At 44.3% G+C, this 16,340-nt stretch overlaps 1 protein-coding gene across 4 annotated transcripts in view; it reads right to left on the bottom strand.

Annotated features, from left to right (window-relative positions):
* The window catches only part of LOC119166718 (ATP-binding cassette sub-family C member 3), a 308,522-nt gene extending 298,585 nt beyond the window's left edge, over nucleotides 1-9,937 (bottom strand). For 3 of the 4 annotated variants that reach the window (XM_075882442.1, XM_075882441.1, XM_075882440.1), the window contains exon 1: nucleotides 9,781-9,935. In XM_075882442.1, coding sequence (XP_075738557.1) covers nucleotides 9,781-9,810 — 30 coding nt within the window. In that variant the 5' untranslated portion in view covers nucleotides 9,811-9,935. Of the gene's footprint in view, nucleotides 1-9,780 lie in introns of all 4 variants that reach the window. The other variant, XM_075882443.1, reaches the window with a different exon arrangement.
* Between the last annotated feature and the right edge of the window lie 6,403 nt (nucleotides 9,938-16,340).

Below are 16,340 nucleotides of genomic sequence, written 5' to 3'. Positions count from 1 at the left end.
TAATGATGATATTAGGCGCGCAGTGCGAAGCCCATATTCGTCTTTTATTTTCAACACCTTTGACACTTACTGGAGACGCATTTTACACATATTGGAGCTATCAAAAGTTTGTTGTACCTCACCCGTTGAAGTGCTGCCTAACGGCAGTTTTCATTCGCCGGCTTTCAAACAGGGCAAAACTATCTACAGGCAAAAGTGCAACTCCTCAATCGCTGTAAATTGAAGCTGTTTGCTTTCAAAATTGTGGGTCTAGTTTATGCTATCAGTTCTTTCTATTTGTAGTCTTACATTTATTTCATGGAAATAACTTTTCAGCATTCGGCTAGTACTGTTTGTGAATCATCAGTGTTTTTAAAAAAATCATGTGCCTGTCACACTTTGCACGCGTATTAATACGTTTGTGTAGATGTGTTTAGCCTACTTATACGAGTTGAAAAACTTTTCATCTGTCACTTGTTTGCAATGTAATTGGTGTGCTGGGCCCTCCGATTACAGCTTTTAGCCCAGGGGGCAAGAAATAAAAAAATTAATTAATTATTTAATCTTAACACCGTCTACATTAAGTGTGAAATGCCACAACGTGTAAAAATTTACAATATGAAAACCACGTTCTAATTGGATAACACGTTCATGGGTCAGTGAAACGCTAGTGGCAGACTTTTCTTCGGGCTCACACTTTACCGAATTCCGCAAACATATATGAATAGCCTGGATAAGTGTCAGAAGGGTGTTCACTTATCAGTCAATAATAACAAGAGCACAATTGCAGTTTTCGCACAAAATGTCCCAGCGTAAATTTAATTGATTTATCGACAAGGCGCCATATCTCAGGTTGAGTCAAATATTTAGGAATAACAATATACACCGAAAAACTAATGTAGTCCCCACATCGCAAGCATTGCAGTTAAAGGGACACGCGCAGTGGGGATGCTGCGTAGGCTCAGCAATATACATACTTATTTGCCCAGAGAAGTGCTCATCATGATTTGTTGCGAAAAGCATTAGACCAATATAACAATTTTATCGTGTATTGTTTTCCAGCGCACCAGCTGATAAAGTTCTATCAATGATTTTGTTAGAACAAAAACTGTTACGAATATGACGATGCTATCTAAAAGTGTTGCGGACAATATCCTGTGTGAATAATCTAACCTGCCTTTTCTTGCGAAATGATTTCATGTTTTGACAATATACACATTCTTTAAAATATATGCTCATTATATATAATGAGCGTATATATATATATATATATATATATATATATATATATATATATATATATATATATATATATATATATATTTTAAATATATGTGACCTCCCCACAGGGAGGTCACAATAACTTTTTATTAACCAGCAGGCCTCTATTTTTTACGATCAATGGTCTAGTCTACGTTGTCCCGTAGTCATTTTCACACAGAAACCTCAGGAGTGGCCAACGTACTTGGCAGCTGACGCGCGGGTTCGAGTCGTGGCTGCACTTTCGATGGAGGCGAAAATGCTGTAGGCCCGTGTGCTCAGACTTGGGTGCACGTTAAAGAACAGGTGGTCAAAATTTTCGGAGCTCTCCACTACAGCGTCTCTCATATTCAAATGGTAGTTTTGGAACGTTAAACCCCACATATCAATCACAGAAACTCTAGGACCCATTAAAAGTTTACCTCTGGGATGTTTTTGTACTCAGTACGGTAGAAGCAATTAGGATTGATTTTGATGATATATATTCCCATAACACTAAGAATTACCATATGAATATCTAAAGAAATTTTGGACGATCATTTGGTCAATCCAGAAACACACATTGTGATAGCGACTGATGCAACCATTTGTGAAGAAGATGGCTGCAGTCGAGTCTGAGCTGGACGTTCCGTGCCATCTGCGGCACTCCGTCACGTACGGAGGTCGCAGTCTGATCGAGAAGAACCCGATGCTTGGTGCGCTGATAAAGGATTAGCGGTCCCGAATCGAGCCGTTTCGAAGAACCCTGACCTTTCGCGGACGGTGGTCATCTCGACGCTGTCCGTGCCGTGGGTGCCTCTTCGAGTTCTTGTTTGGCTGTCTTTAGCGTCTGGTTGCATCCTCCTGGTGTGTGCGGCTATTGCGGGCGATGCTGATTTGAGCTCAGCTGACTAATGTCTGTCGCGTCTCTCGGCCAGGCAAACTCTTCCTGGTCGGCATCCTTCACTAATGATAATTTACCCATTGATCTTTTCTTGCACAGTGGTCTCAGCAGCGTTGCGGTGGCTCTGGTCCCAACAAGTGAGGCTTCTATTCACATGAAAAACAAAAATCATCCAGGAGGAGCTAAGAAAGGTGACTGAACAGTTCCAACTCATCACCGAGGTGCGAAAGTTTGGTCGTGAAGGTATTCCGTGCTGTTCCTGAGATCAGGCCTGCGTACCAGATCTGCTAAAATGCACATCGTTTGCCTCTCTCCCAGTGAGCTCTTTTGTTCCTCCTCACTTGGCCAGTGGAAAATGTTTAGTTTGCGGGGTGGACTTGAGCCTGTCTCCACCCGAAATTCTAAAGATGTTTTCTGCAGCAGGCGCGGTTGCAGTCTTTCGCTGTTCACGTAGCGCTGACAGAAATAAGATCCCGACAGAGTCGGTAATAGTTACCTTTGCTGGAACTACTAGACCAAAAAAACCAAAGCGTGGCCACTGATACATTGGGTCGAAGCGCTATCTCTTCGTCCACCGCAGTGCCATAAATGCTGGCGTTTTGGTCATAGCATAAAAGGTTGTCGATCAGTGGAGCGGTGTCAAATGTGTGCAGGACAACACAACTATAAAAAAATGCACAGCTCAGGAAAAGTGTTGCTGTCTCTGTGGTGGTCCTCACCCATCTGATGATGGCACAAGCCCTGCGGAAGCTTAGCCGATTCAGATTATGGAAAAAGTGGACCAAAAACATTGTGCAAGACGCGAAGCTTGAAGTGCCATGACAGAGCACTCTCATGGGTACGCAGTTGCTGAGATCCGTAATAACCATGTCACGGACTCGTCACTCTCAGAAGTGATAGCCTCCACCAATAAGAAAACAATGACAAAGCTATTGGGGAACCTCTTTGTGATGTTGATGGAGTCATTTGCTCAAATAGTAAATGCACAAATCACTCAAGTCCTTATGAATGTCAATCATCCACCTGCAGCCTCTATGCTTTCGTCAGCTAAAGAGGTCAATACAGGATCTCTGGAAACAGGGCCTTTTAAACCAAGCCACACCATAGCAACACCTGTTGAGTTATATCTATCAAGAGCTGGTCCATCTGACTGCAGCCGTAAAATAATCCCCGCTGAATATTGGGATTGGAGCTCTGATTCAGGTTCGCAGGACTCGCAAATGAAATTCTAAAAACAATAATAAAACGGCGGGTGTCACCACGAGAACATGGATCTCCAGTAAGTCCTGAAGTGAAAAGTAAAAAAAGTATCGGAAAGAAATAGCACCAAAAGAGGATTTCTTGAAAGATAGCTCATTGCAGAAGGCAGTAAATGCTGCTGGTATATCCTGAAAATAGGTGGATTAACAAACTTGCAGTCGAATTGCCGGCAACATTTTTCCACAACTACTGATTTATTTTGCCTTTGTAATCAGCATTACCCAGACGCTATAATGTTGCAAGAAACTTGGCTCTCTAAAGAGAATATCTTTCATCTTAAAAGCTCCCGAACATTTCGCTTAGGCCACCCCTCTCGAGGTGGTGGTTCAGCAGTGCCAATCTATTCGAAAATTGCGCGTCGCGTAAACGTTACAGGTCAAAATAATTCATGTAGAAAGTGAAATTTGTAAGATCAGTTATCTCTCTTCTGGGACACCTTCCTTTTTTATAAGTAAACGCTTATTTTCCGTCAGGTGTTCAAAGTTCTAGTGTTTTAGATACCGTAATTTCGTCTTGCAGTAAAGACATATTTACTGTAGAAGACTTCAATTTTTGTCACACGTCCTAGGGATTCAGAACAGATATGGGTGGAAAGCGTTTGTGGGATTTTGTTGCTACAAATTATTTACCATGCATTAATCAGCGTAACCTCCCCCCCCCTCCTCTTTGTGTGCAATCAGTCTCATTTTGCGATTGATCTGATTTTCTGTAGTCCTAGCCTCTATATTTCTACATTGTCTACTTTGAACTCGGGTACAAATAGTGACCGATTTCCTATATTGTTTCACCTCGTATGTCCCACGACTTCAACAATCACGCAGTCCACTTCTAGCATCAATTTCAATACATTTGATTAGACCTTGCGTGTGGCTTTGCAAAAACGAACCGAGGTAAATAAAGAGCGAAATGTTATCAACTTTAGGGATGTTATAAAACAATCTTTAAATTTTTAAAAATCTTTAAATAAAGCTAAATTCACAGTTTTGGTCTCTAAACAACGTCCTTTGAATCATTGGTGAAACTGATTCTTCAAGTCATTACAGGCTAAGAAAAGCGGCGTGGCGAAAACTGCTTTATAATCAGTGCCCTAGTGCTGGAGCGATTATAAATACGTGGCTGCAGTTTTTGAGCGAACTGTTTCGGCTGCGCAGGATAACTATGGTAGCCAACGTTCGGAGTTCTTTTCAAAACCTGGCCACAGGAAATCACTTTTCAACTTCCTTACAGCCAAAAAAGTAATACCAACTCCAACAAACCTCAAATTCATAGTCTCAACGTCAAGTAAGTTGCCTACTTTTCTGGAATATACTGTTCAAAAGCTGCAAAGCCGCTTCATGGCTGCTTACTTTTACCACTCGCCATGCCCTGTTAACATCGATGACTTTGAGGAGGTTACAGCCTCGGAAATAGCACAAGCAGTGAAAATATTGCCCAATTCTGCTCCCTGTCCTGATGAAATAACTGCATCGGTAATAAAAATAATTCATAACGTATCCCCTCAGGATTTACTTTCAATAGTTAACCACTCCATTAGACCGTGACATCTGTGGATTCCGCCTGAGTAGAGAATCACGAAAATAACTTACTTTAAAGAAAAATGTAGCTGAGTTTACTTTGCGTACCATTACACCTATTTCACTCACATCTAATCTGGTAAAACTAATCGAAAAAATTCTACACATTAGGATAGACAACTGGTTGGACGAAAACGCAATTTTAAGCCCATGCCGAATTGGATTCAGGCGTGGCTGCTCCATTTGGTGTGCCCATGTTGATTTGGAAAACAGGATACAACTACCTCGTTCTGAGAAACAGCTTTCCGCCTTAGTAACTTTAGATATTGCAAAAGCTTATTACAGTGTGGAACACATTAAACTAACAAATTCGCTAACGCACGTTGGTTTACCAAATTACTTCGTGGCAGAGGTTGAATCCTTTCTAAAAGATATAGAATTTTATGGCTCTCAGTCTGGCATCTTGTCTTCAAAGTATAAACAAACTAGAGGTGTACCCCAAGGTTCGGTACTGTCACCGTTATTTAATATTGTACTAATTAAATATTTGATATATTTGTGCGCAATTCCAGTATAACATGATGTACAGGTGTATGTATACGCTGACGACATCACATTTTTGCTACAGCTACATATATACGTACATTATATCAGATGCTACATGTTTGTATGAACGCTCTGGACACATGGTCCGACGACATTAATCTATCATTAAACATCAGAAAAAGTGCAATCGTAGTTTTTCCGATAAGTGTTCTAGTGCAGATTTCCGTACTTTACAGACAGGACTTAATCCCACAGGTGAAATCGAATAAATATTTAGGAGTGGCTAATACTGACAACCTCAATTGGTGTCCGCATATAAAAAATATGGCGGCTAAAGGAGCACGGGCACTTGCGATGCTTCGCAGATTCAGCAATATACGTTCTGGTTCACGTCGTGATGTGCTGGTGATCATATATTGTATGTATATTTGCTCAATATTGGAGTTTGGCTGCGTCTTGTTTTCTGGTGCACCCACCTACGAAATAAGACCATTGGTACCACGGGTACTACTGGTTTCTGTCTTTGGCTCTTTAAGTTTGTCGCACTTAATATTTCATATAAGGAAGCGCGCTTGCCTTCTCTTCGTGCTAGGTTCCAAATACTAGCAGTTCGTACGTTCCTAAAAATATATGCATCCCCACAGAGGAGGTCGCAATATGTTTTAATTAATGAGCCTACGTCCTTTTTTTAATTAACAGTCGCCTAGATTAGAGCGTCCACAAGTCATCGTCGTACAGAAGCTCTTGGAAGCATTTCAAGTTAACCTTCGTGAGGTACTGGTATTAATAACACCTATTCAAGGAATGAAAATAAAATTCGACAATATATTTCCTGATAATTGCTAAAATCTTCCCAGTAGATTCTTTAATGCCAATTTGAAAGACCACCTGGCAAGATTATACAAAGATTGTGATAGCAACTGATGCTTCAGTTTGCGAAGGCAGGAGTTGGAATTGCATCTTCAGAGTTGGATTGGTCTTTTTTAAATCGTTTAAATGATTTTACACTCATTTATCGAGCGGAATTGCTTGCAATTCTTGTAGCATTACGGAAATTGCCTCAATCATTAACAGATGCTATTCTTTCAGACTTACTGTCTGTGTGTAGTTCATTAACTGTGCCTAATAAACCCAATGCTTTAAAAGTATTTTACGCCATTGTCCTTAGACATTTACGACTCATTTGCCTGGTGTGGATACCAGGGCATAAAGGTATAACCTTCAATGAATATGCAGACGCACCCGCAGTGGCCCTCACATATTTATCTATTAATTTCTATATTGCCGACGCTAGCATTTATCACCGTGGCACGCTTTGAAAAATTTGTCATATCAGATCATTTTGGAAAATCTCGCTTGGCAACATCTGATTTTTATTATCTTAAGTATCCCTGGAAAAATCGATGATGCGCTACAAGAATGGTAAATATATCAATTACAAGACTACAATGCCAAGCCCCATTTTCTGAGTTTTTACAGGTCTGCTCTAGCACAGTCTACCCTATAGCCTCTACTATAACGAGAGTGAATCCTTTCATTTCCTCTCAACATGAAGGTTATATACAAATCAAAGGAAGAGACTGCTAGAAGGACCTCTCGGTAGGTTGGCTTTAAATTTATCCCTTCCAGTGGCCCTTTCCTTTGGAGCAACTGAAAAGGGATTTAGCCATAGGAACGTTTGCGAGGCCGTATGCGATTTTCTAAAGGCAACAAAACGAATAAAATGTTAAGCTGAGGCGTAAATTCACATTATTCCATACCATATTAGCTTGCTCGTTTTTTATTAACTTCATTTTATTTCGCATTTATCGTTTACTAATTGGTTCATTGTTTAAACATCCTTATCTAAATAACGCGGCTGTTAAAACAATTCGATCTCACAAATGGGGCATCGTCCGTTTCATGGCTGACCCCCCGTAGTGGGTTGCGCCAGAATTCTGAGGAAAAACCAACCAACCACATCCTTCCTAAGCACACCTAATTTATCACGTGCCTTGGAGACATTCTATTCAATAATTCCCAGACATGTTCGACTCGTGTCAGGGCTAAATCATAAAGGTTCAGCACTCAGTGAGCATGCGAATGATTCAACAAAGTCGTCCGATGATGGCCTTGTTTTGTGTGTCGTCGTGCTCCGGCGTAAATTGCAGCAGTACGATTTGAAAAGCGTACCAAGGCCAATAACTTCGATAATATTTTGTTTTTATTAAAATTTCTACACCTCAAGCTGTTATCAAAGTGCAGGTAACGTAGATGTAGAAAAATGACAGAAATTACAAGGTTACGCTGCCGCCCACCCCCCCTGATTTTTTACCATCACAGGTCGCGTCTAGCCTAGTCACCTTTATGCCTTCACTGTAATGAGGTCGAATCTCTGGAGCACTTCTTTTGGACGTGCCGAAGGTTTAAAATGCATAGTAAAAGACTACTGGAACAACCCCTGTGAAAGCTTTGTCACCTTCCGGTGATTGTTTCTTTTCATGTAACCATATCCGGTTTACTTCCCGGGAGTGTTTTCAATGCTGTATGTAACTTTTTACGAGCTTAATTGGTTGTCTTCGTTACAGTTTTTGAATTTTTTTCATTTGTTAATTTTATTTGATTTTTTTTAGTTTTGCGACCTTAAAATATTGATCTGCAATGACTAAATTTCTTTTAACCCCGTTCCCTCAGTAAGGGAATTAGTTTACTAAGCAACGCACCATCCGATTCACGGTCTATTTCACGTGCCAAGGTGTTGAGGAGCCAAACAACGCACCAAGTAAGTGTGATTAAACCACTACGTTTCCTTGAACCGTGCTTCATAGTGCTGCACACGAAAGGCTATTTTCTTGCATCTACTTCGAACTTGTAAATTGGGTAGTCTCTGAACGCCAACGTCATTCCTGAAAAATTGCTGCATTGATATAAGAAACAAGATGTCATATCGCAAGTCAAACATTGAGCTTCAAGAGCCTCATAGGGTCAGGCTACACCTCCCTCGCGGTGAACGGCCCTGCACGTGGAGCATCACTTAAAACTGGACGTTTCCAAGTGCATTATCTGCTCGCGCAATGTGCTTGCAAATTTACTCCCGCACGACACATTCCGATTGTACGTCCTAAATTGTTTACGAAATCTGACCAGCAGTCGCTCACCCCGAGCGTAACCTTTCCAGTGCATCCGCATTAAAGAACTGGAATCTAAAAAAAAATGTGGTGTCGTTGGTCTTGAGTGCAGAATCATTGTTGTCTGTGGGCGGAAAATCCAGATTACTTCAGTTCGAGAGAAAATCGACGCCTACGTACAAAGCTATACCCCAGAGCCGCGCCAGTGCTTGCAACTGGTTCGGAAAACGTCATGCAGTAGGTGCACTTTAGCGCATGTAATATTGCGTTTCAGAAGCGTGAAATTGCACCACGCATCAAACACGTACGCAACAAGAGGGTATTCCCACCAATCACATTACGCTCAGACATCTGCAAAAGTATCAAGAAAAGGCGACGTTGCGTATAGGTTCCCGCGTTGCCTTACGGAGTGAGCGCTTGGCTGACTCGCAGAATAATTAGGGCGTAGTTGTAGTAACTACAGTCGAAAGCGCACAGTCAATCGCTTCCTTGGTCGAGAGCCGAACTAAAATTGACAAGGCGACGCGTACGGGGCCAGATTATACGCCATCGCGTTCTACTCATGAAGGCGCACTCCAAATTTCAAGTTTTATTTTGAAGCGTGATATAAGTTTTTAGAGAAGTAAGGAATGAAATAGGATCTGTACTTTATCAAATAGCTGCTATGGGAACATGCCTGTTGCCCGAAGTGATTTGGCTGCACTTACGCAACTGCAAAATACGAAGTGGCGCAGTGCTGTGAAGAACAGTTCCTCCACTCTGGCGAGTATATCAGCAGTGACCACCGCTTTTGAATGAAATAAGGCGTACCAAGCAATTTTACAAATAGTGAGTTGAAATTCTCATTGCGCAGACTTCGCTGTCCGATAGGTAGGTTCTAATGTTCCTACACAAACTAGAAGCCGGTTTATGGGCGATAAATGCAAGTACGGAAGCGACGAAACATGTCGCCATCCGTGGAACAGGCGAAGTAGGGTGCGGCGCACTTACAAGCACGCCCGTCAGTATACGTAGTGATACAGACCGTTGTCTGTTTCAAGCACTCGTAGCACTTTCGAAGCTAGAAGGCACACATTTATCACGCAATACGTGTCGCACGCAAGTTGCCGGAGAAGCCCGTTTCTATTTACGCCCCCGTGGCACTCCCATCAACGACAAAAAAGGCCGTTTGTTTGAAAAAAATACTCGGCGTGCAAGCAAGGTGGGCACTGAAAAAGTCATTGAATCTCACCCAAAGCGGCGAACCGCAGAAGGAATTCATGGCGACGCCCCGCAGCTTGCCCACGACACACTGGCTTCTCCGGCCGCCGATAAGCGTAATCGGGAGCCCCCCTGGAGACAGACACGTGATGACTGTTCCTCTTCCCCGTGATAAGCGCCTCTCCGAACGGCGTAGTAAGTAGACGAGTTTCGGTATTGCAAGCGGATATTCAGTGTGTTCTTGGCTGTTTGCTTTGTTGCGCACATCCCCTTTGTAGTTATCAATTGCGTATTCGGTTCGCCGCTTTTGAGCGCTCTCAAAAGTGGCGGCGCGTTCGGTTGGCAGAACTCGAGCGCTCGGACTACCTTCATTTTCTTCTTTGGAGCGTCAGCCCATAGAACAAAGAACCAATTTAGAGAAGGAAAACTGTAGCCTTGACAGCCGTACGCAAGACAAGCAGCGGTAGCGCATGAAACTGTGAGGGCGCCCATGAAATGGCGCTGCGTAAACAGGAAGCGGAAAAGAAATTTAGTTTTTTTTTTAGGCAGGAAAAAGACGCCGGGCCTGCGCAGAACGCACAGCAAAGTCACAGTGAAAGCTTGAAATGTGGCCTTTCAGAGCCTTTTATAAACACTCATTGGGTAACTGCTGCAAGCACACTAGCTTAATTCCTGCTGCGGCATTTAAAATAAAAATTTTAGGGTAGTAGGCCAGCATTTGCTATGCTATTTTTCGTCAATCTTCTGAGAAGCGTGGTATCCGCTAAACACCTTCAAGGAGTTTTGTGCCAATTATTCATGCAGTGGCTGGTGACAACGAGGAATTATGTCTGAAGTGGGTATGCGCCACAGTTATTAGCTGAACAAAAACAAGCTTTTGTAATGGGTTGGAGCATCGGATGACTCACTCGTTACGCTATTCGCATTGTGCGACTACTGCTTGTTCTTTCGCTGTTTTAAAACGCTTGGTAAGTCGTAATAATGCGACTGCTTTCCCGACGTCAAGCCTGCCTAAGGCAAATTTGCCAACAAGTCCCAAGCACCGGCCAGGTTCAGTGACAGAATAATAGGCTGGAACCCGGCCGACCCGGGTTCAAGCCCCACTGTGTCTTCGGTAGTATACCGGGTGTTCAAAATTAAGCTTTATGATTTTTTTAAAATTAGGCGCTCGAAGGCACGTGAGAACCACTTGTGCAAATAAGTTAAGCGGCCAGGGGGACAGAAAGTTAGATGATAATTATCGCTGTCAGCAGCCCAATTAACTAAAATTTAATAATTAACTTTTTACTGGCTGCGGTAAGTTGGCATGTTTATATTGGAAAAATGTAGGCAGTGGTGTTTGTACACAGTTTCAGTTGGAAGATTTTTTCTAGCACGCCTGTGTTCCGAGATATCCGGCTCCAAAGTTTAATTGTCTTTCGCACGATTACGCATGCAAGAGGGTGAGGGTCCGCGCAAAGCTCCTCCCTAAAGTGACGCATCTGTTGCGTGTGGTGTTTAGTGTGTGAAGAGGGTGGAAGCGTAGGCATAGGTGATAGCAATTACCCTTGCCCTCTTCGGCCGGCGAAATCAAAAATCGAAGAACGCTTGCAACCAGTGTCGTAACACGCAACTGCAGAGCCTCTAACGATAGTGGCAGATACCATGCCGAGATAATGGTGCGAGCGGAGAATCTGGATGCCAGTGCGCGTGCGTAATAATCACTAGAGAAGCATGCGTGGTCGTTGCCTGGGCTACGCGAATAGCGTGACTGCTGATGTCCGAGTACTGTAACTTTTATTGAAACAAGAGCAACAACTCCACCAATAATAACTGAAACAGTTTTATCCTTGCTAACGCATATTTCCTGCTGCTACATAAGCATATTTCGGTCATGCACAAATCTCATCGAAACTCTTCACCTCTCAAGACGTCAATGCCCCAAAAAGTGTTCAAAATGCCTGCCTTCGGCAGCAACGCAAAGCATGAACCGCTGTCGCGTCGACTCGATGACTCGGCGCAGTACTTCTGCAGGAATACTCGCACAGGCAGATGTTATCCTGTCCTTCATGTCATTAACATCGCTGGGCTCTGTTACGTAAACTCGATCTTTAACGTAGCCCCAAAGGAAAAAGTCGAGCGGAGAAAGGTCAGGTGATCTTGGTGGCCAAAACATCGCTCCTGCGCGCCCAATCCACTGTTGTGGAAAACGTCTGTCCAACCAGTTCTTCGCCCTGGTAGAAAAATGTGGTGGTGCTCCATCGTGCTGAAACCATACTTGGCGCAGGTCATTCAGGGAAAGACTGCAGACAAGATCATCAATGACAACACCTAATATTTCTTCTGTGTACATCTTTCCGTTCAAGTTGTCCTCAAAAAAGTGAGGTCCGATGATCCTGTCCCCGAGTATGCCGCACCACACATTCACACTCCAGCGAACTTGATGCTTGTGCTGCCTCAGCCAGTGTGGGTTTTCTTGTGCCCAATAATGGGCGTTGTGAAGATTAACACTTCCATTTCGGCAAAACCGAGCTTCATCAGTCCAAATTATTCTGTGCAAAAAGTCATTTTCTTGATCAGTTTTGATGAGGCCCCAATTGCAGAAGTCAACTCGCCTTTCAAAGTCCGCCTCATTTAGGTCCTGATGAAGGTAAACGTGATATGGATGGAACTTGTGCTTTCTTAAAACATTTGTGACTGTTCCGATGCTGCGACCGCACTGATCGGCAATCTGTCGGATGCTGAGCTCTGGCATCGAGGTTACGCACGCGACAACGTCGATTTCAAAGTCTTCATCGACGATTGCCTTCCTGGTCCGTCTCGGAAGGTGGACAGAGCCTGTTGTGCAGAAGCGTCGAAACAGGTTTGTGAAAGTGGGCCTTGTTGGAAGGGGACGGTGTGGGTGGCGAGACGCGTAAAGCTCCATTGCTAACGAAGCGTTGCCATTCATTTCAGCCATTGCAAGCACCACGTCTACTTTTACTTTGGTAGAATACCTCACGCCAGAAGCAGCCATATTAGCTCGAAAGGACTCCACGTGGATTTCCTTGGTAGACCTTCAATGCAGAGACGCTGTGCTCTAACCGGAGGCACCCTAGTGCAGGACGGTCCTGCTAACGCGTTCACAAGAAGATGTCTCAGTGTGATCTAAAGTCACGAAAAAACGTCGCGAAAAATGGTCTCCTGTTATCGCGTTCATCAGGATCATGCGTAAGGCTCATGGCGCACCGCGCTGTCACATTTTGATTTCGCCGGCCGAAGAGGGCAAGGGTAATTGCTATCACCTATGCCTACGCTTCCACCCTCTTCACACACTAAACACCACACGCAACAGATGCGTCACTTTAGGGAGGAGCTTTGCGCGGACCCTCACCCTCTTGCATGCGTAATCGTGCGAAAGACAATTAAACTTTGGAGCCGGATATCTCGGAACACAGGCGTGCTAGAAAAAATCTTCCAACTGAAACTGTGTACAAACACCACTGCCTACATTTTTCCAATATAAACATGCCAACTTACCGCAGCCAGTAAAAAGTTAATTATTAAATTTTAGTTAATTGGGCTGCTGACAGCGATAATTATCATCTAACTTTCTGTCCCCCTGGCCGCTTAACTTATTTGCACAAGTGGTTCTCACGTGCCTTCGAGCGCCTAATTTTAAAAAAATCATAAAGCTTAATTTTGAACACCCGGTATATTTTTTTGCTAATTTCACGTGATGTGGCTACGGACACTGGCGGCGGTGGCGGACAAATACGGCGCTGGGCGAGGCCCGAGTTGTGATCTCATAACAGCTTTCACTGTAAATTATTTTTTAACCGAGGTGGACGAAAGATATCGGAACACGTGCAGGGCTACTTTCGCCCGCTTGCTTTAGGCGCGTCGATACGCGCGACAGCACACTAAAGCACCCTTCCGAACACATGGAACCGAAAGGCATTCATTGGCAGCTGGCGCCAGTGAAAATACTTCACGAGTGAGTACGGGGAACAATATTTATTGACAGCAAACCAGCAATTATGTTTCAGCGCAAAAAAAAATCTATCGAGTTAGAAACATTATCGTGAGTTTGCAAAAGGCACGCCTTTGTTTTCAGCGGCAAACGAACAGAAAGGCCTGTCTCGTTAGTAGGAACTATCATTACAAAGTTGTCGTAAAGATCAGCATAAGGTGCTTCAATAGCAGCTTCGAATTATGTTTCCTGCTGTCACCGAGCACGGCTTAACACCCACACTTTTTATTGCATCACGACATGGTGCACTCAAGCTGAAGACACAAGAAGGTAAGGTTTTTCGCAATGAACTGACGATGGAGCGAAAGGCGAGCGAAGCGCAAGCATTTGAACACGGGCAGGATCAGTGCAAATGATTGTATAGTACACAAATACACATCACTGACTGCAGTAAAAAGGTCCGAGAGTGAAATCACCGGCAAAGAATGACAAATCTGCGCGCATTGGCAAAGAAAAAAAAATCACAGCTTATCCACGGAGTGAATGATGAGTGGGGCGAAGCGTCCGTCTGCCCGTCCATGCTTAAGCCGTCCGTTCGTTCTTGCTTCCGTCCATGCGCGTATAGCACTCTGAAACGCGGTTCCGAAAACACAGCGCGGTTTATTAATGCATCTCCGCCATTGTTTCAACTACTTCTTCACCCTCAGCAGACTATCCACCACTAGCTTATGTCCCAAGTGTGTCGTGCCAGAAGAAGAAGAAAAGTATGCCACAGATATGCCCCCTCTGCAGACAAGTGGCCGTGGGCACTTGAAGAAAAAAAAAATGATAAGACGGAGCTTGTCAGAATGGGTGCCGGCATGATGGTTTCAACGCTGACTGTGTCTTCATACCCATTACGCAGGATTGTAAAATGATGTTCAGAACGCTTGATGACTGGGAAAGGACCGTCATAGCGAGGCTGAAGAGCACGGTGAGACGCATCAACACGAACAAAAACGTGTGAAGACGTCTGTAGGTTTCCCGGAAGAAAAACGTCGTTTTTAGTGTGAGCTGAAGTTGGTGATGGGCGCAAGTTTTGCATGAAGATCCGCAGACGCTGGACGAAGGAAGATGGATCCGAAACACTCTGCGTAGTAAAGAGGCTGACGAGGTCACCAGGCAAACGGTGTGTGCAGCCATAAACCATCTCGGCTACAGAGGAGGCAAGTTCTAGCTGAAGTGTTGAACGCAGGCCGAGAAGCACGATGGGGAGGTGTGATACCCAATCTTCGGCGTGAGGCTGCGAGGCGAGTGCTGCTTTTAGATGACGGTGTAGTCTCTCCACTAAGCCTATTGATGTTGGATGAGTTGTGCGAATACGCGCACAACCCAGTAGAGATGTGACAGAGGTGAAAAGCGCTGACTCAAACTGTCTGCCTCGATCCGTAGTCACCGTTGATGGTACACCGAAACGGCTAATCCAGGTAGCAAGAAAGGTACGAGCAACTGTTTCTGCCGTGATGTCAGGCATTGGAGTTGCTTCAGGCCACCTAGTGTACCTGGCAATTCACGTAAGCAAATACGCATTTCCCTGACATGAAGGTAATGGCCCGACAATGTCCAAATGAACGGTGTGAAAACGTGCATCAGGAAGAGGAAATTTTCCCCATGGAGGCTTGGTGTGTCGTTGCACCTTGATACGCTGACATGCTCTGCAAGTGTGAACCCAGTCACGAATGTTAGCGCATATGCGCGGCCAGACATGGCATTCAGTGACCAGATGTTACGTAGCTCTTATGCCTGGATGGCAGATGGAGTGGAGGGTGTCAAAAACAGCACGACGAAGCTGTGAAGGAACATATATAGATACGAGTGCAGTTGTGTGAAACATCGCACCAGAGCGTAACGTCGTCGTCGGGAAAGTTGACTTGTCCTAGTCGGAGGGAAGTAGAGGATCGGAGTCATGGAAGCTCATCGTCTAATGCCAGTGCCTCCACGAGCGAGGACAATGAAAGGTCGGTGGTGCCTGTCGTGGCATTGATATTAATACGACTGGGAGCGCCCGCTGCACTGCTAAAGCTGCCTTTTACATAACCTATGTCTATGGTGAAATCGTCAATGAAAGCAAGGTGTCGATGTTCTCTAGGAGTGTGCGTGACACTGCAGGAACGTAAAGCCGAAACAAGGGGCTTGTGGTCGGTAAGAATGGCAAATTGTCGCCCTTCAAGGAAGTACCTGAAATGCTTCACCGCAAGGTAGGCCGCGAGGAGCTCCCGTCCGAAAGTACTATATCGGTGCTCAGTGCAAGGAGGTTTAAAAAAAACTTCTGGAGTGGAGGTCCCCTATTCACGCCTACCCAAGCGGGTGAAGCCGGGGAAACCGGTTGGCGGCCATCTTGCTCCAGGCAAGAGAGAGCGCAGACAACGTATCCAGCGCGCTTCCGTGGCGGCTTTTCCGAATGAAACGGGGTACTTCGTGTAATTAATTTCACTCGCATTTTTTTCTTCGTGTTAGATAAACAAGATCTGTACAAAGCCGTCAGTTACGGTATTACACGTGAGCCGTACGCGATTACGTATTAGCGAATATGCATTACAACGGTTAGCTGCTGTAAGTGCGGATTCGCTTGCAATTCTCGAAATGAGGCTCACGGTGGAAGCAACACAGGGGTATATGAG

The sequence above is a fragment of the Rhipicephalus microplus genome, unplaced genomic scaffold, assembly GCF_043290135.1.
Source record: "Rhipicephalus microplus isolate Deutch F79 unplaced genomic scaffold, USDA_Rmic scaffold_12, whole genome shotgun sequence".
NCBI classification, from domain to species: Eukaryota; Metazoa; Arthropoda; class Arachnida; order Ixodida; family Ixodidae; genus Rhipicephalus; species Rhipicephalus microplus.
Note: the sequence above shows the minus strand (reverse complement) of the source record. Positions and strands in the feature narration are given on the sequence as shown.